The 21,492-nt window shown below is 35.6% G+C and overlaps 1 protein-coding gene across 8 annotated transcripts in view; it reads right to left on the reverse strand.

Moving 5' to 3' along the window:
* Positions 1–21,492, reverse strand: part of REV1 (REV1 DNA directed polymerase) — a 94,948-nt gene that overhangs the window by 39,750 nt on the left and 33,706 nt on the right. For 5 of the 8 annotated variants that reach the window (XR_009405418.1, XM_059406253.1, XM_059406255.1 and 2 more), the window contains 2 exons: positions 6,359–6,527; positions 2,530–2,682 (listed from right to left, as the gene is read on the reverse strand). Coding sequence is in view for 7 of the 8 variants with exons in the window: in XM_059406253.1 (XP_059262236.1) it covers positions 2,530–2,682; positions 6,359–6,527 (322 nt within the window). In the remaining variant the exon portion in view is untranslated. Of the gene's footprint in view, positions 1–2,529; positions 2,683–6,358; positions 6,528–19,806; positions 19,961–21,492 lie in introns of all 8 variants that reach the window. The other 3 variants (XM_059406258.1, XM_059406256.1, XM_059406257.1) reach the window with 3 other exon arrangements.

Here is a 21,492-nt window from a genome sequence, read left to right on the forward strand (position 1 = left end):
TAAAAAACTCCCATAAAAATGGATAAGAAACTTAATTTGAATGATTATTCCTAGTTTTAGTTTTATGTAAGGCACTGTTCAACACATTAAATCCAATACTACTACAATCCTAGGGCCAGTTAGTTTCGTTCAGAAGATCAACACACTATATGTACTAATCCAGTAATGGGGACAATTGTTGCATGAGTAGATAAAAAGTTAAGAACCAGGTTAATGTGTATGGATAATTCAGGAAAAAATATACCTAGAACCATGAGGACACTAGCTTATTAACAGAGGAAATGGCATTTCTTTCCTAAGAAAAGCATATTCAGATGCCAGGGTGGTCCAAGGCAATCTGGACCAACTTTCCTGACGACAAATTTATAAATGCAGGACCTATGACAAATGTTCTGCTAAATTCATACTGTGACTCCACTAGATATCTGCTTGGTTATGCCCTATAATAAGACAAAGTCCATTTTCACTCACAAAAACCAAGTAACAAATACAAAAACCTGAAATACAGAACAGTAATTCATTCCACTTAGAAACACCCACACCATTAATCCAATAACAGTTCAAGCTCCAGAGAAGGTTGCCTAATACATGGCACTGAGGAACTGGTGAGGTTACCACAATATCACTAAAGTTCCTCATCCCACTACCAACATGATACATTATTAACAATTATTATTGGATTTTCCTGAAAGTAATTATTTCCATATGTGTAATTTGCTATGGAATGTTGCATTCTCAAAAAACCAAACTAAATGTGCCAGGTATACTTCTGTTTTGTGGTATATACATAATGAAAATGTTAACATTTCTAGGTGGTTTTTGAAAAAATCCAAATTCATAGCAAGTTGACATATGTAAATATTTTTGTATCAGTAAAAATCTAGTTGGTGACTCAATGTTTTCTTTTTTTCTTTCTGCATATTGGACTGCTTACTGTACAGCAAAGCACTTAATACACAGAGAAGTCACACATGAGTCAGATACAAAACATTACCACCCATTTCTGGGTTGGCTCTGTCTGGCTGACCATCTCATGGAATATGACAGCCAGCTATGATTAGGTCCAATCCTTACAAATATTCATGCCAGTGAAAGGGAAAAAGATGACCAACAGGAAACAATTAAAAGAAGAAGGAAAGAAGAAAAAAAAAAAAAGAGGAAGGAATGAAAACCTAATCTGTTACATGTCTGGCCCTTGAAATAAAGAGAAAGCAAGGAAATAAGAAGTCACATAAAAGAATTTCAAGGGAATTTATAAAATGTACTGAATATAACAAAAAATAAAGATCACAGAGAGCAACAAAAGTGAAGTAAATCAGAGAAGCCTGATGTCTAGTTTTCTGTGTCACAAATAGTAAAGATTCTTTCCATGTATACTAACAACATATGCAACAGAACTGCATATATTGGCAATAAACACATGGCTAATACACATTTTTTCTGTACTGCAGTTTTTCAACCTAGACAAATAGATGCTCATGAAATAGCTGTAGTGGAAATATGTCACTGGTAATATATATTAACTAGGCAAAAGTATACATGTATTAAAAAGTATAATCTAACAGGGTAAGAGCTTGCTAAAACTGGCACAAAGAATTTTAAGAAAACATGTATTTTCTATTTTTATTAGTGTGGGTAAGAAAAAGATATGAAGTCGTGCATTCAGAAAGACTTTGATATTATTTGTTGTGCAACTTGATGGTACTAAAAAAAAAAAATCAAAAGTGTCAGGTAATGTGAAAAACACGGGAATATGCTTGTAAGTGAACACAAGCTAAACAACAAATGACAATAGCAAAAACTACAGAAGGCAGTGACATCGGATCCCCCCAGGTTAATTAGACGCCTGGCCTTTAAAAATATATATATCCAACTCCCAAAGCGAGCAATTTAATAAGGAGTAGGCTAACAATAATGAACCACCTGATATACACGTTAGGGCAACACACCAATTAATCATGAAACCACTTTACCCAAGATTATTGCAATTAGAGCTTAATCAGTGTATTTTTGAAAACCTGCCACATGGACTCAAGTCTAGAGCTAACTCTAACCATAACATTGAGTCACCAACTAAATTTTTACTGATACAAAAATACTTACATATGTCAACTTGCTATGAATTTGGAATTTTTCAAAAACCACCTAGAAATGTTAACATTTTCATTATGTATATACCACAAAACAGAAGTAGGTTTTTTGAGAATGCAACATTCCATAGCAAATTACATATATGGAAATAATTACTTTCACGAAAATCCATGGAAAATTTTACTTATAATAATTTAAGATCCATTAGTTTAACATGGGCCTCTAAAATGACTGGAAAAAGCTTTCTTATTTACATTTTATTTATGAAACTTTCACAATAAAAATAATTTTTAGGTAAAACACCCACACACATATTTTAACATGTTTGACAGAGATTAATGGCCAACTTTTGTGTTTGCTTCTATTATCAGCAAAGCAGGGTCTGAAACCACTGCCAAAACCCAGCTTTGCAGCATTCCTGGATGTAGACAAACTTACACCCTGTTGTTGAGCTGTTTGACTACACTGCTTGGACCTGGTCCAGGTTCCTCAGCTTTGCACGCAGGAGTAAAGTTGAGACCTTTCTGCATGCTGGACTGCTTGCTGTACAGCTGATAGGGAATGCAGGAGAGCAGTCTTCCAGCTTTGATACTGAAACATAAAAAGTAACACTAAGTGTTCAGTACTTGGGGAAAATAAGCTTCATGAAAAACCAACCTCTGAATGATGGGAGTTTTTCACCAATAATGAACCACCTATTTTCCTCATTTATTTTTTCTCCCTCTGGTTTAATGGCTCTAATGCAACATAATCTTCCTTAAACACTTGAGAATAAGACATTCTATCCATGAAAGGACACACATCTGAACTTTAAAAAGTTAGTAGCCAACAACCTTATATGAGGGGAAAAGAAATAACAATAGGGTAGAATGACAAAACTGCATGCAGAGTTTACATATTTTAATCATCATGACTTTGATATTTAACACAATTCCCCCTCAAACAATTCATAAAGAATCATCAAGACTCTCAAATCTCATTTCACACATGAAGTATCAAACTAGAGTAACTAAAATGGATGAGGATTCCTAGTTTCCACACTATGATCTCAGGAAGGGAAATAAACAGCTATGAAAATATGTATACAACCTCTTGCCCTTTCTCCTACAGGGTACAGAATGTTTTCTTATTTACAATTACTAAGAGTAAACTATTCATTCTTAAGCACCTGATGACCAAGACTGTTTTTTGATACAATACTATCTAAAAGTCACTGGGGATGAGATGTGTCTCTTGGCTAGTTAGCCAAGTAAAAATAATTTTAGAAAAACTCTCTAAAAATAATTTTAGAGAGAAAAACATGACACCAAATTTTTAAAAATATTTTAAAAAGGCCAAATCTATACCTGAAACTAGAGTCATAAACATTTTCCATGAAGACTAAATTGAGGCAAGATACAAAACCACAGAGAAATGAAAACAATCGTGACATGAAATCACAATTAACTTTATTTAAGTGGTTGAATAAGCACTCTAATATGAATATTAAACATACTTAGAAACAACGTTTTAGCCCATATGAAGTATAAGCTCTTCATAGTATCCTAAGTACCTAACAAATGTGCTAACTCTTTTAGTTTAGGAGCTTAAAAAGAAAAAGCAGATCTGACTGGGAACCAACCAGTCACAGCCACAGGAGACCCTGATGAGCTGGCATGACCTGCAACAATCATCATCTCTCACTGCCAGTAGATTCATGTGGGAACCTACCCATAGGAGGCAGGGTCCCCTGCTACAAAAAACTCAACACAAAAGGAAGAACAACAAAAACAAAATCAGCCTTTAATAACTTAGGACAGTGTTTTCAAACTGTGCTCCATGGCATTGTCAGGCTTGAGGAGGCAGTGCGGTGAATCACAGCACCTTCTCACGAACTATTCTAACCTTCAAATGCCAACATTAAATTGTCTGAAGAAGATTATGACAAAAATTTGACAATCCTTAATTTACAATATACTGTATAAAAGTGTAAAATTTGCAGCCAAAGGTTTCAGTAAAATAATCTACCTACAATGCACACAGGCTTCTCCATTAAAGGACCCCCCCTGCCTCTTAGAATTAGTAGCTCTATAATCATGCCTGCATTAACTAAGGTTTAATGGCATGTACACAGATATCAGAGAAATCTAATCAAAGCAAAGTTATCACCCCATACACTTAGAAGTGGGAGCTTCTTTTTAAACTGCTCAAACTAAAAATGGGAAAACAAAGAAAAGATGTCATGTACCATCCATTAAATAATTAAAATAATGTTTAAAATTTTAATGTTAAAAATTTCATATAAACACTACTAAGAAGAGATGAACAAGACTGGGATAAGAGTATGAAAGAAAACAGTACTGTGATTGCCCAAAAGGATTCCATGTTAGGACATATAGACACCGGGCATTTATGTTATATATTAAGACATATGCCCAGGCTGATCCATTTCCACATGGGCATATTCATTTATAATAAGCTTAATTAAATGGCAAAGAGCAGACTTAAACAGGAGTCAGAAAAATCTGGACTCTGAATCCTGCTATTCGTGGGTGAATTAGCCTTATTAACTCTGCCTTTTCATATATAAAATGAAGCAAACAGGCCAAATAATCAGTTATTTAAATATAAATCATTAAGCCCAACTTCAAACTGAAATAAAATCCGTTCAAGTGAACTTTAAAACTTTTAACTGCCAAAAATTGCTTGATTGTATTCTTTCTCTAATTGTATTCAGGGAAAGAAGAAAGAACAGATATTTAAAAAAAAAAAAAAAGCTGTAATGAACTTTTTTCTAAGCAAATCAAGTTCTACCCCGCACCTTTTTCAGCCCACTTTCCTAGTATCTGTGGATCTCTCCCATTCTCTCCAAAGTAAGACTAATATCCTCAGATCCAATTCTAGCCCTAGCATGACGATAGGACTATCTGTACATAACACCACACAGCTCAACTCTGGAATGTACTAACTTAAGCTGAAAGCCATGTTCAATGATCCTATGTAACGAAGGGACAGGTCATGCGGAAACAGCAAAAAGAATCAGTAAGATGTTCCATGGCTAGGCCATCAACTTAATCCCCCAAGGTTTAAAAAACCGTTACTCTATAAGATACATTTGGTTTCCTGGAAGCCAAATTCACTTTTTAAAACTCTACTTCGGATATTTTGGATTTTATTTTCCAATACCTGATAATGTTTATAGAATAAAAATAACAAAGGAACTTCTTATATATCATGCCTCTAACAAATGGTCAGGCATTGTGCTAGACAGTTTGCACAAATTATTTCTAGTTATCACCTAATCATAGCATCTCAATATTAAGCCTTTTTACAAATGAGGATCTTAATATTTTCACCTTTAATTTTCATAAATCTAGCAAACACTCAGACATATTATATATCACTTCAAAATATAAACCACTTAAGTTATGGCTCATCACCAAGGTTCAGATGACATATTTAAATTTAGGGAATTAGGGGCGCCTGGGTGGCTCAGTGGGTTGGGCCGCTGCCTTCGGCTCGGGTCATGATCTCAGGGTCCTGGGATCGAGTCCCACATCGGGCTCTCTGCTCAGCAGGGAGCCTGCTTCCTCCTCTCTCTCTCTGCCTACTTGTGATCTCTCTCTCTGTTGAATAAATAAAAATAAAATCTTTAAAAAAAAAAATAAATAAAAAATAAATTTAGGGAATTAGTATGAATGGCCACTGATTTACAGTATCAATTCCAAACCAACAATAGAAGAATAGAAGAACCATAATGTAACAACTAAAAAACAGATTATTAATAATACTGCAAACTGCTCTTCCTCTCTGTCCCCTCTCCCAGTACACCAGGTCCACAATACCCTGACCTTTTTTCCCCTTAGCATTTATTAACTTTTAACATATAATTTACTCATATGCTAAGAATATTTTTTTATTATGTTTTCTTCAATGGAACATAAGCTCCAAGAGGTAGGGAATGGTTCTATGTTTGTTTCAATGATATTTCCCAAGTACGCAGCCCATCAGAGAGGTGTGATGTACAAACATTAACTGAATGAACACTATGCTTAGCCCAACCCTTTCCATCACTGCTTCCTGCTGCTTACCCGAGTCATCTCCCCTAATTTCCGGCAGCTGAGGCTGTAAGCACTAGGTTACCTAAATCATCAATGTGAGGTGAAAGAGTAACAACAATGTTATTTAAGACGTTTTTATTCACCCTGAAGAGGAAATGTGAGGTAAGTGTTTATAATATAAAAAGTATTCCAATTTTTAAAACTTATTAATTAAAAATTAAACTTACCTTTCCACAATCCATTCTGGCCGAATTACTTTTTCCCCCTTTAATTCTTTAATTTTGGCATTTGGAAGATTTGTGGCAATAATGTGTGTTGTTTTGGATCTGGAATAATATACATGGTATTGCCCTCCATGCAACATCATTAGCTTTCTCAATTCCTCAGCAGAAGGATCTGTAAAATTCATATTAAAATATGTTAAGACTTTAATATTTAAGTAAAACCCTAGCTGAATAACACCTCCAAAAGCCTAACTTAAAGAATATTATCACTGATCCACTTCCTCCTGGGCTGTGTTGCCAATGAACAAAATTGGGAGGTAGGTTACAAAGTGTTAAGGCTATCCTGCTTTAGCACACCCTCTTTCCTGCTGGAGACAGTCCACCAATAAAGCGCCTACTGCTAAGAGATGCCCAGACCAGATAGGGACCTCACATAATGAATCAAATACTACTAACAAAGCAGACATTTTAAAACTTCTGACCACATTTAACTACATGACCTTGATACTGATATCTTATGTTTTAAAAACTTAACACCCATAAAATCATTTATAGTTCAGTTTACAGAGACCCCAATTAATCCTACACCTCCTTCAGAATAATACAATAGTAGACAGGTAAAGTGCTCAAACTTACTATGAGCAGACTCACTGTAGGGCTATTAACAGACTTCACTCCTATGAAGCTTAATAATTTTTATTTTTATATAAGAAAAGGTAAAATTACTCAGTTTCTTAATATGAACTTGCACTAAAGCCAAAAATAAAGTTCACCAATATATAAAAAAATGCAAAAATAGACATCATTTTTTCAATTTTGTTTCAATTTTTTTCTTGCCTCCTACCCATCCCTCAAATTTTTTCTTAACTATAGAAAAATACCTTAAAACAAGAACCAGTGTGGTTTATGCTCTCCCATAAAAAGTCTGACTCACTGAAGTTCTGTTATGACCAGTATTACTGGCATCACATTAGTTATTTTCAATAGCTTGTTTCTTCCATCCATTATACTAATGAAAGCTCTAAATTATACCTTCCTCAAAACAGCTGTACCCCAGGGTGGGGGGAGGGGACATCACAAGAGTCTTATAAATCTACTGTTATCCAAGCAACAGATTTTTCTTAAGCCCAAGCAATACAGGTCCCAGTATTTAAGTAATCACTTTTATTACAATAACTGTATAATTAGGACAGTTTTAGTCTTCAGAAGAAAAAAAACAAAGCACATTTAGATACACCAGGTTTGGTCAATTCTTGGTAAATTCTTATAGTATAGAATCCATTTGATGTTATTGATTGCACATACTAGCACTGCTTAATAGAAATATAATGTCAACCACAAATGCAAGTCACACATATAATTTAAAATTTCCTAGGAAGCTCACTAAACATGGTAAAAGGTAAAATTAATATTTTTAACCTCACAGATCCAAAACATTATCACTTCAGTATCTTCAACATATAATCAACATAAAAAAGTAGGATATTTCACATGGTTTGTTTTATACTAAGTCTCCAGCATTTACTTACTTTCTTTTTGCTACAATTAAAAAATGTGGCTGGCATAATAGTATAAAGTATCAAATTAAAGGCTATAAATACAATATAATACAAACAGACACTAAATCCAATAAAAAGGAAATGCAAAAAAGTATTTACAAGTTAATCTACAATTTTCCTAAACCAATTCTTATTCAATGACTTAAATAGAAAACAGGCTGAGAGAACACATTACCTCTGTCTACACATAGGTGTAAAAGCACTGTCCCTTCTACTACTTGCTCTCTGAAATCAAATTACTGCAGAAATTTGGAACTGGAAAAACTGGACAATTTACTGGCCTACAGGATGAAATTAAGGAGGCTCCCTGAAGTTCAGTTTTGCAAACTCTTGCATATTCTTCAGTGTGAAGTGAACTATGAAAACCAATCTAGTTAAAAGGTTAAGATCACATGAACTCTGCTATCAGACCAACCTGGGTTTAACAAGGACTTAACTCCTTTAAAAAAGTTCCTCCTCTTTACAAGTAAGTCTGGCACATAGAAGTACTCAACATAAAAATCATTATTACAATAAAGTATGATAGCAGAACTCCTTTAAAGTAATGTATGAGTTGAGGATCCTACTCTAGACCTACAAAAAATGGCAGAAGACAACACATATACTGACACATGGTAGTCCTAACTTTTCAAACAAACACAGAATTGCCAACAATGCACTAAGGACAACAGCCAGGAACCACTCCACCAGCCTGGCATGCACAGTGGCTGGTGGCCACCCTCATTTTCATAGCTTTTTGATATTTTTAAAATATTATTTCTCTCTGGCTCTATTTCTTCAATAATAGAACATACTCCCAATTACCAGCTCAAAAGAATATAAACAACAGCTCTGAAGATTTGCACAGTGAATTCATTTTTCTTGTTTAACACGCTCCTTAAATTCAGCAGATGTGGACTAATTAGGGAAAAATGTTTGGGGGACCGTATCCAGCCCCATGAAATCTCTAGGACACTAAGCTTGGTGGAACTCCATCCCTGCAATCTACCAGACCAGGGAATTTTCTTCGTATTACTGATAACAATTTGAAATTACCCTATCTGTTTACTTGATGACTGTCAGATTTCCCCCTTGAGCATGCTGCACCTTGAGGGCAGGAACCTTGTCTGTTTCATTCACTTCCAGATGTCTGGGACAAACGAGGTGTTCAGTACACATTTACTGAATTAACTGGCATCTCCCATGCATCAAAGCCTACTGCCCAGAGTTTTCACCATTCTAGCAAAAGTGGAATGTAAGTAGTATTACCAATTCAGTTCTCAAAATATTCATTCAGTAACTCAACAAATTAAGTCATATATCACATGGTCCAGACCGAGACTCAGTGGGTACAAATCCTAGCTCAATCCCTTGCTAAGTTGTTATAAAGTTACTTAACTTTACCGGGCCTTTTCTCATATTTAAACCAGGAATTATAGTGCCTCAGAGAGCTGCTGTGGGATTCAGAGCTAAAAATTCTAAATTGCTAAGAAAAGTGCCATGCACATAGTAAGAAATGTGTGTCACCTATTACCAGCATCTTTATTATTCTTACCATTTCTTATCCCGAAAGCAAAAAGGAAGAAATTCCATGGCTGAGGCTATTCTCCATACCTATAAATCATTACATTTGTTCAATTTATAATCCCACCTATAAATTCTTCTTTTGTTGCCCACCCTCTAGTACCTTTTCGTTCAAGAAAGTCCTTGATGTACTAGCAAGGATAAGAAAACAAAACAAAAATCAAACAAAAAAATATTCAGATAAATTTTACCCCCCGAATCTCTGCAACTAATGTTACCCTCCAGAGAATGTCAGAACTAAAAAAGCTTTTGGAAATCTAATAACCACTTCATTTTCCGTATTAGTACAAACAAGCTTAATCAAGTCAAACCAACTAGACCAATTCAAACAGTAGATAAAATTATTCCTCAACCCTCATTATACATCTTCACTGAACATATTATTTTTAAATACATTAGGATATAAAAGAGTTAATCACCAATAAAAATCATCACCATAGGTTACCAATGACATCTTGGTGAAGATCCTATAAGAGTATCTCTGAGGTTCAGCAGCTCCCAAAAATGACTTTACCAGAAGAAAAAGAAAAAAAAGTATTGGTTCTAACGAAACTTTTTTTTTTTAAGATTCTATTTACTTATTTGACAGAGAGATCACAAGTAGTCAGAGAGGCAGGCAGAGTAGGGGAGGGGTCGGGGGGTAGGAAGCAGGGCCCCCGCTGAGCAGAGAGCAGGATTTGGGACTCCATTCCCAGGACCCTGGGATCATGACCGGAGCCGAAGGCAGAGGTCTCAACCCACTGAGCCACCCAGGCACCCCACGAAACATTTTTTTAAAGGCATATATGCCAACTGAATGATTTCCCTGAAGATATACTAAATTTTTCAACAAGCAAATTATTCATCAATGCACTTAAGGTTTCTTATAAATAGCATCAACTTTAGGCAGATTAATTTGTAGAAAAACAAGGGACCACAGAGACAAAGGTAAATTTCTGAAGTCAGACACAGCTGGTGGGATAGCCACAATTCAGGACCAGGTTTCCGTCTCCACTTACTCATAAGCTGATCAACCTTAACATGCTGCTATCATGAATAGAAAGGCCTGGTTTCCAGCTGCAGCGTGACACTGAAAAGCTGTAACATCCCAGACAACTGACTCATCCCACTTAGCCTGTTTCCTCTTTACAAAATAAGAAGCTAATTCTATGTACTAAAACCATTATCTCCAGCAAACAAAACTTGAAGACTAATTCACAAGTTTGTGAGAGAAAACAAAGCAAGTCACTCAATTTTATGGATAAAGAAACTAAAGCAGAAAAATGTAAACAAATAAAAAAAAATACATATGTATGTTAGCAAGACATTGGAAAAAGTCACTAACTCACAGATATTGATTATCTAATAAACCACAATGTCTTGTACATATAACAGGTATAAAATTAAGCAAGTTTAAGGTCAAGTAATAGCAAGCACTTAAAAGTAAATATTGTCTCGGGGCGCCTGGGTGGCTCAGTGGGTTGAAGCCTCCGCCTTCGGCTCAGGTCATGATCTCAGGGTCCTGGGATCGAGCCTCGCATCAGGCTCTCTGCTCAGCAGGGAGCCTGCCTCCCTCTCTCTCTCTGCCTGCCTCTGCCTGCTTGTGATTTCAGTCTGTCAAATAAATAAATTAAAAAAAAAAAAAAAGTAAATATTGTCTCACTGTGGCCAACATAAAATACACGGTATAAGAAAAACACAGTGAACTGGAGATCAAAAGTCCTGAGCTCAGTCTGGCTTTGCCAAAATTAACAAGTTTCTACTACCTTTATGGCTTAATGTGACAGAGGTCAAATGGGATGACTGGAGCAAATGACTTCTAAGGCTCCTTTCAGACCTAAACTACTATGAATCTACTTCGATTCCTGACAAATTTTCTATCACTGCCTCATACTCAATTACCAGTAGCTTCCAACACATTAAATGCCATCACAGAAAGAAAAAAAGAAAAAGTCAATATTATAAAACCAACTCTACAATCCATCAAAAAGTCAGTAATAGTGCCTTGAGGACCTGGTTAAAATAAACTATCTTTTATGTTTATTTTACCAGATTCCCTGCTCAATTGAGTTTATCCTCTGTAACCAAAGTTCTATACCTGATCCTAATATATGCAAACAATATTTATGAAGAGAAGGCACAGATTTAAGGGGTCTTCACTTCTATTAATCCCTTAACAAGCAATACTGTCCATGTCTTCATTTACATATATGTAGGTATTATTTATTTATGTGTATCTATGTGTGTAGACTCATACATCCCAAAATGCCTACATCAACTCCCAAATTGTCCATTTAAATACAGGCACAATAAATAAATACATAAATAAAATTAAATTTATAAATAAATAAATAAATACAGTCACAGAAGATCAAGACATTTGGAAAAAAGTGTAACTAGTCTACTCTTTTCATTTGCGGCTTCCCTACTGAGGCAATGCAGTGGCGGTTTGAAACTCGACACAGGATCAATACGCTCAGAGAATTTCCTCTATGACAAAGCAATCTGACAGGCATTTTTACAAACAATAATTCTAAATATCTGATACAGAAATCTGATTAGATGCCAGATTCCCTAAGCCATTATATTTAACAAAACATGCTTTTTACGAGATACATAGTACTTGACATAACCTGTTAAAAAGTTAAGTGCTCTCAATACATGCTTACTGAACAAAATAACAAGGGTAAATTTTTATACTTGACAATAAAACTTAAAAATACCATTTTTTTTTCTTTCTCATGGTCAATATATGTCAATTTTATTTAAAAATATCCACCTCGGACACCTAAGTGGCTCATTGGTTAAGCATCTGCCTTCTGCTCGGGTCATGATCTTAGGGTCCCTTGCTCCGGAGGTAGCAAGGTAGCTCCCTCTCCCTGTGTGCTGTTCTCCCTACTTCTGCTCTCTCGTTCTGTGTCAAATCAATAAATAAAATTAAAACAAACAAACCAAACAAAAACAAATAAAAACATCCACTGCTTTGCAGAGCAAAATAAAACTGTCACTAGCTGCTTTATACCCATAAGCAGGTAAAAACCTGAGGAAAGGAAATTGAGATGAATTTAGGGCCTATTCCAGTGAAGTCCTTGACATACCTTATCTCACTTACTCCTTACCATCAGTGATTCCAGCACTGGAATTAGTCTTGGCATCACAAGTCCTGTGTGAGATTATTATTATTATTTTTTAAAGATTTTATTTATTTGACAGACAGAGATCACAAGTAGACAGGCAGGCAGAGAGAAAGGAGGAAGCAGGCTCCTTGCCGAGCAGAGAGCCCGATGCGGGGCTCAATCCCAGCACCCTGAGATCATGACCTGAGCCGAAGGCAGAGGCTTTAACCCACTGAGCCACCAAGGCACCCCCTGTGTGAGATTATTAACTTCAAAACTATTCTTACTGGAAAACAGGCATTTTTTTTTTGATTATTTGCATAACTATTTCTTAACTAAAGCACTGCCACACGGTTTCAATACCCAGGTTTTGTTATGAAGGTGCTAGTGCTAGTCTCACGGACTGTTTTAAATGTCATGTACAAATGTAGTATATACATAGAATGATATATTATTCAGCCTTAAAAAAACAAGTTCCAATACATGCTATAACCTGAACCTTGAGGCATTTATTATGCTAAATAAACTAGTGACAAAAAAAACAAATGCTGTACGATCCTACTTCTTTGAGGTATCTCAAATAGTTAAATTCACAGCAACAATAAGTAGAAAGGTGGTTGCCAGGGGAGAGGCAGGTGGGGGAAGAGGAAATGGAGAGTTATTAAATGATAGAGAGTTTTACAAGATAAAAAAGCTCTGGAAATTGGTATAACAAAGTGGCTATATTTAACACTACTAAACTTACACTTTAAAAATAGTTAAAGTGATAAACTTTTATGTGTATATGCAATGTACCAGTTAGTACCATATATGTAAACAGGAATTTAGTATAAGCAAAATATCATTCATATACTGATATGAACTTGAATTTTATTCACATTTAATTTTCAATTCTGCAAAACCTGTAATTGTAAGAGGTAGAATTGGTAGAACATTATTATTACTACTACCACTTTAGAGATGCTTATGAAAACAGATGCTGTGAAAATAGAAGAAACAGATGAAAATCTCACAGCTTTAAGAGATGGGATTAGCTAGTTAAGTGACAAAGACCTAGAATCAAAACAAAATCCAAGCCTTGATTTTTGCTCCCATGCTCCTTCTCCAGCTTACAGCCACTCAGTAAGAAAATCTACATTCTATACTTCAGAAAAAAGTTTCAGAAAAAGATCAATGACGATAAAGGGAGCCATCTGCAGAATAAAAATTTCTATATTAATCCTAGGTAGCACACATACAATCATCTTTCCCAAACTTTTTTTGAGATTTATTTAATTATGTGGGGGGAGGGGCACAGAGGAAGAGATAGAACCCTCAAGCAGACTCCATGCTGAGAACAGAGCCTGATGTAGGACTCAATCCCCAGACACTGAGGTCATGACCTGAGCTGAAACCAAGAGTCAGACACTCAACTGACTGAACCATCAGGTGCCTCCAGCTTTTCCAAACTTTTTAAAGCTTTGCCAACCTAACTGCAGAAGTATTTGCTACATGAAAATTTATTAGAAATACTTCAACCAAAGTAAAACCATAAAGGTTTCCTATTATATCCTTTTAAGCCAAAATTATTAGCTCCTTCAACACCCTGAACACGGCTCTTTTATAAAGCAGACCAGTTTGAAATAAAAGTCCTGTAAGATAATATCATTTTCAAGTTCTAGTAAATCTAAAATTAGGTTCTAAAACTTAAGCTTCAACATATACTCCTTTCTTTTCTACATGCATTTATGTATCCTTTCTTGACAAAACACAACTTCCATCAAAGAGCAACTGATCAAGAAAATTCTTCGCCTAAACTGTTTCTCAGTAATAGGATTGTACAATTTAATTTTACAGATATCTTGGAAAGATAGCTGTAAAACTTTGCAAACATATACAATGTATCTGCTTAGGACAATGGTGGTATCTCAGCAAAGACTACCAAAAGCCTAGTGACTGCAGAGTCAGTGCCTGCCTACAGAGAGGTTACTGCCTGCTGTGGGACTTTGTTCTCAGCCATAGACTATACAATATTTCAACTCAGGACCTGATTAAGAATTTAGTATAAGCAAAAAGGCAGTTTCACTTCTGGGAGAAAGCAAGCAGACAGTTAACCTGAGTAAGAGACAAAGTAATCTGAGCCAAAAAATGCCTCAATGAGAAAAATCAGACTGTGAAAACTGAGGTTCCACATTTTATTTTAAAATAACTGCACCTTTTAGTATGTAGGAAAATGGGTACAATGGCAACACAGGACAAAGAAGTCTCAAATGACTAAGCTAAATAAAGCTCTTTGCCTTTTTTTAATTAACTCTACCTCCTTTCCCTCAAAATAACGAACTCAAACAACACAGACATACAGAGGGCAGACCACAAGTGGGTACGGTTCTGCTCTGCCTCACTGAGGTCAGACTACATGCCTAGAATATTTGATTCTATTTATGACTCAATATATGCTAGACCCTGACCAACTTCATTAAAGTACAGTAAAAAATCAACCAGGAGAAATCCCCTAAAGACCAAAATCAAGTCAGACAAGCTAATGAGCATTAAGTGATATTTCAGTCATGTATAAAACACCAAAGGAAACAAATTAAGAAACTGCTTTAATGAAGAAGAAAAATGGAGACATTTAACTAGTGGTTTTCAATTTTTCAAATGGCAGAACTGTTTCAAATGAGCCCTAACCAAAAAATCCCCCAAATACCAAACAAATAAAAGTAATATTATATAAGTATATAAAAGTAATATTATATAAGACTTTATTCTGAAAGTTCAATTGGTAACATACACTTATTACCATTTGCCTTTCAGCATAGTAGTGAGAAAATCCTGATTCACACACATTAGAACTATTAACATTTTCAACTATTTAAAGGAAGTTATATTCCAAGATCTATGTAGAAACTACATAATAATAAATAACATATTTGAGTATTTGTTTCATTTATCTGTTTTTAGTGTACTTAAAAATACTTAAATAATTTTAAGACTATAAAACCTCCTAGGTTATTTTGGAACTTAAGTTAATAACTAATTCAAAAACAACCATCAGCTTTAGTCTAGCATCCAAAAGCACTATGGTATTACTTATAACTTACAGAGACAGGAACCTTATTTAATCATGAGTGCATCCTCAGTACCCATATTTTCAAGCATCTCACTTAGAATTTAGTACGGATTCCACAAATGCTTTTTTAAATACAAGATATTTTATCAGAAAAAAGTTCTGTGGGAAGAGAGAGCCAACCAACATTTGACTGACTAAACCTGGAAACTAAGTAGGATTTTGACATTCTGAGAAGCTGGGAATGAAGATGAGAAAAGCTGTTAAGGACCTGGAGAGAGGTGTGGCCACAGGATTGAAAGCACCCTTTCAAAGAACTAGGCATAATATAGTTTGAGAGCTGTAGAATGAATCAGCATGAAGATCACACCAAGAGGATAGGGACAATAGTTGAATTTACGCTCTGGAATCTTGGAAAAAAGAGCTAGGACCACGGGATGGAAGCTACAGGGATGCACATTTTAGCTCACTAAAACCATCAGACATGCTCGAAAACGAATTCACTTGCCTCCCAGGACAATATACCATCACACCGGAGTCACTGCAAGAGGCTGAGTGGTAGGTAGCCTGTCATTATCTCAGCAACACCGAAGAAGGAATTCTCATGTAGTCAAAGATTAATTTGAAGATTTAAATTTTCTTCTAACCCCAAGATTCTGAATCTGTGGTCTAAAACAAGGGTCAGCAAACTAAGGCCCTTGGGCTAAATCTTCCATTTTTTTTAAATCAGGTTTTATTAGAATACAGCTATTTTCATTCCTTTATATTATCTAGAGCAGCTCTAGGACTAAAAGAGCAGAACTGAGTAGTTCCCAAACAGAGTACGTGGCCCACAAAGCTCTCGCCCTTTAAACAAAGTCTGCAAACCCCTGATCTAAAATACAGTCAGAGGGGCGTCTGGGGGGGTGGGGGCAGGTTCAGTTGGCTAGATGACCAACTCTTGATTTCAGTTCAGGTCACGATCTCAGGGTGGTGAGATCAAGCACCGCACTGGACTCCATGCTCAGCAGGGAGTCTGCTTGAGCTTCTCTCCCTCCCCTCTATCCCTCCCCTGCTTGTGTTGGCACGTGTGCTCTCTCTAAATAAATAAATCTTTTAAAAAAATAAAAACAGGAGCCTGGGTGGCTCAGTGGGTTAAGCCTCTGTCTTTGGCTCGGGTCATGATCTCAGGGTCCTGAAATCAAGTCCTGCATCGGCTCTTTGCTCGGCCGGGAGCCTGCTTCCCCTCTCTGCCTAATTGTGATCTGTCAAATAAATAAATAAAATCTTTTTAAAAATAAATAAATAAGAACAAAATTAAAAACAAAGACTACTACTTTTAGAACCTAAAATAAAATATATTATTTGTTCTAAGTATTTCTCCTATCTGCTGTATCAGATGCTGTTCAGAGAGGAAAGGAAGATTATGCTGCAGTAACATATGACCTCAAAATAAGTGACTTACAACAAAGGTTTATTTTTCACTCATGAAACATGTCCCTCCTATGCTCCACATCATCTTTACTCTGAGATCCAGACTAATGGAACAACCTTTATCTAGAACACTGTCAGTCACTGTGGCAAAAGAAAAGAGGGTATAATGAAGCACAAACTGATTTTTTTTAAAGCTTTATCCCCAAACTGATATATACCACTTCTACTTACATTCTGTGAACATGGCCAGACCTGACTTCAACAAGCAAGGAAATAAAATCCTCCCCTGGGGAGGGGAAGCAGACTTCAGTGAACAAAAATACAACCTGCCACATAATGTATTTGGAAATATTTACGTAATTTGTTTTCCTTTTTTCTACAAACTATTTTATCAGTAGCATAGCTGCATACCAATGTTCAGCCTAAAAGCAAAAAAAAAAAAAAAAAAAAAAAGCAAAGGTACTATAGTAATTTCATGTTTCCCAAGATAAACAATATTAAGGCTCAGAATTATTTTAAAATTATTCTCTAGTCTACCAAACACATGCTTGGAATAAAAAAATTCTAGGGGTGCCTGGGTGGCTCAAGTGGGTTGGGCCTCTGCCTTCCGCTCGGGTCATGATCTCGGGGTCCTGGGATCGAGTCCCGCATCGGGCTCTCTGCTTGGCGGGGAGCCTGCTTCCTCCTCTCTCTCTCTCTGCCTACTTCTGATCTGTCAAATAAATAATAAAAATAAAATCTTAAAAAAAAAAATTCTAGAAATGAGAAGAAAATATAACACTCAGTTCTATACCCAAAGAAAGTTACCACTGTGACAGATTTGCTTCTTAGCATATTTCTCCGTGCTTTTCTTTTCTAACAGTTCGAGCATCCCCTACTTCTCATTTTATACTTTAATCATTTCTCATTCACCAAAAATTTTTCTATATTATTATAAATTATCCATAGTTACTTTTTAATTGTTTTAAGTCACCTTATAGATGGTATTATTTATAACTGAATTTCTATTCTTAGATGACGCTTGGCTTTCAAATAAAACAAGATGACAAGATGATCTCTTCTATAAACCTATACTGGGAGGCCAATCGGGCTTATCAGCTTAGAATAGACTTTTAGAAGAATTACTAAGCCAAAGGCTATAAGCAGATTAAAGGCCCCTTGCATGTTTCGCAATGCCATTCTCCAAAGCAAGTCTACCAACTCATACTCGTGCTCCAACAATGACTGAAGCAGTTATTTTCACCCATCTATACCTGTATTGGGTATTTCATGTAATAATTTTTTAAATTTAAATAAACTTTTCATTAACTTATTGTCTCATTATACATTTATCTAAAAGTGAAGTTGAACATATTTCCATATTTGTGACCCAGGTCTATTTCCTGAAATAAATTGTTTCTGAAATTTGCCTTTAATCTATTGCAATGTTAGTGTTAGATTTCCTATTATTTTGATGTATGAACTTTTTTCCAGTCATCCGATTTGTTGCAACAAATTATATTGAATAATCCTTCCCTCTCCCCCACTGATCAATGGATCTTTATAACCTACAATATTTAAAATAGTGCTGAAGGGCTAGGCTGTTCTGTTTTATAAAAATAATGCATGTAACTTATAATAAATAAACACACACAGGTGATTATCTAATTTACATATCAAATTTACAAAACATACTTTCTTTTTTTTTTTTTTTTTTTTTTTTTTTTAAGTAGGCTCCGTTTCCCAGTACAGAGCCCACAACAGGGCCTGAACTCACGACCATGAGATCACGACCTGAGCTGAAATCAAGAGTGAGAAACTTAATTGACTGAGCCAAGCAGGTGCCCCCACAGAACTTGTTTCTGAGCAACTCTAAACCACTAATCTGCCTATTCTTATACCAGTTACATAAAGTTTTAAATGCTTACAATCTTCTATAATAGGTTTTGAGATATCAGAGCCATTGCTTCTCTCCCCATTGTTCTTTTTCATCACGGTCTAAGGTAGAATACTGCAGGGGAAATAAAATGTAAGTCAGAGGGTGCCTGGGTGGCTCAGTGGGTTAAGCCTCTGCCTTCGGCTCAGGTCATGATCTCAGGGTCCTGGGATTGAGCCCCGCACTGGGCTCTCTGCTGAACAGGGAGCCTGCTTCCTCCCCGCCCTCTGCCTACTTGTGATCTCTCTCCCTCTGTCAAATAAATAAATTAAAACTTTAAAAAATATGTAAGTCAGATAATTTGCTGTAGCAGGTTGGTTAATAGTTAATGATATTAACAAGGATAAAGACATTGGGTTTGAAGAAGCACTGCTACTGCAATAGAAGTATTTCCGGCATTTAAAAATTCAAACTATTTAGCAGAACTTCTTATTTAAAATAATAATGAGTGTTCTTGATAATAATGAAGACACTCTAGGATCCTAAACTATCTTCTTAAAGTTTAAAATTATATTCCACCATATTCCTACTGTTAATTTTAAAGAACATTCTGTAAAAATGTTCTGAATGCAACTAAAGTTCAGAACTAAAACCAACCCTAGTAAGAGACAATTACAAACAGTAAAAGTAAAAGGCATATATCACAGAACCACAATTTAATCCTAAAGTTCTTCAAGTGAAATCCCATCACAGCAAATGCCATTACAGAACACAAAAACTACATGAAAGACCACTTTCATGTTCCTAAGCATAGTTTGTAAGATCATCTGGTTAAAACAAATTCTATTAACAAAGTTTTAAATCTTGTACAGAAGTTTTCCTTGACAAATCTCTAATGAGAAAATATTCATTATGCGCACCATTTCATTCTGTATATCCAAAGAACTTGATTAAATGTTGGTTGTGCTACATACATGGTAGAAAGAAGTAAACCAAATGGCTGCTTACACCTCCTTTGGTTCTACAGTAGTAATATCCTTCATTATTTCATTATTTCATTTGAGTCTCACAATCCTACAAATTAGAAAAGATAATTTAGCATGGTTACTTATGAGGAAATAGAAAAAATTAGGTGATTCGTCCATAATCACACAGCCACTGTGCAGACCCTTTTGTCTTCTGACTCCCACCCACTACTCTTCCTCCAGTAGCCATGATTACTCTCTTGACTCCTTTCCTCCCTAACTACCTTGGACTTACCACATTCAACTAAAAGTCACATACACTTATCCAAACAAAAACTGAAGAAGTTTCTAAAGACTACAGAACACAGTTTTGAGTAACTATCAGGTGCAAACACCTCCTCCTGAACACTGGTAAAAATACAGTGGGTGACATAAATTAATACAGAAGTCTCTCCCATGTTAGAGGTGAAATTCCCACATCTCTGATTTATAAGATCAAAGTCTCACAGAAAAATGAAAAAAGATACATATATATAGAAAGAAAGTAATTTCTGGAATGCCTACATTTCTGAAAAACTAGATTTGTCACCATTAAATGTATTGTTTTCCTAAACCATCACATTCACATGTCCAGAAAACAACAAAATAAGGTTGTTAAAGTTTTTAAACAAATCCTTATCACTTAAAATTTAAGTCTGTCATATTTGCATACTTCCTTGTTCATTTTGCAATCCATGCCCAAGTTTATGTCTGCCCATCTATTTTTTCAGAAACCTCAGCAGTATAAAAGCCACTGGACCTGGTCTTTTATCCACATACTGAAAAAAGCAGAAAATAACCAGAACACCTCTTTCCATATTAACTGTCCTGATCCCACTTCAGAGAAGACAACAATTACATTTCACTAGATTTGAAGCACTAACTAACCTGGGGAGCTTTCACCGAAATAAACATGCTCAGGACTGATCTCCCAGAGATTATAATTCAGTAAAAGCCTAGAATGTGGCCCATTTCTTAGTTAAAAACTAAGAAGATTTAAGAAGACGGAGCTGAATTAGCATATGAGTGAAAATATTTTAACATTCTGATGTACAAGTACAAAATGGTGTTATTCACTCATTTACTCAACTAATATTTATTAAGCATCCTACAATGTGCCATGCAAGGTTCTAGCCCCTGGCATATAGCAATGATCAAGACTTGCGTCTGTGCTCCATGATACCTCTATTTCACTAGACAGACAGAAAAGAAGTCAGATAAATGATACCAGTTCGGGTACAAATAAATTCTATGAAGAGAAATAAAGCTGGACAAAGGATTAGGAAAGAAAATGGAGGGCAAGGTATATTTATCTTAGATAAGGCTGGGTCAGGGAAAGTCTCAGAGGAGGTGACAATTGATCAGAGATGTGAATGATGAAGACCTAGGGACATCAGATGGAAAAGCAAATTTAAGGCCCTACAGTGCTACCTCTGAGACACATTTGGCTACGTGCTACGACACAAAATGGGCTTTCTAGCTCCTAAAAACTTAACACATGAATAAGACCTGACAATATAAGACTTAGGTGTCAAAGTAAATGTTTCTAACAATGATGCTATGCAATTTAAATGCTATGGACTTACTTAGGGAAGGAGATAA

Source organism: Mustela nigripes, chromosome 7 (assembly GCF_022355385.1).
Source record: "Mustela nigripes isolate SB6536 chromosome 7, MUSNIG.SB6536, whole genome shotgun sequence".
NCBI classification, from domain to species: Eukaryota; Metazoa; Chordata; class Mammalia; order Carnivora; family Mustelidae; genus Mustela; species Mustela nigripes.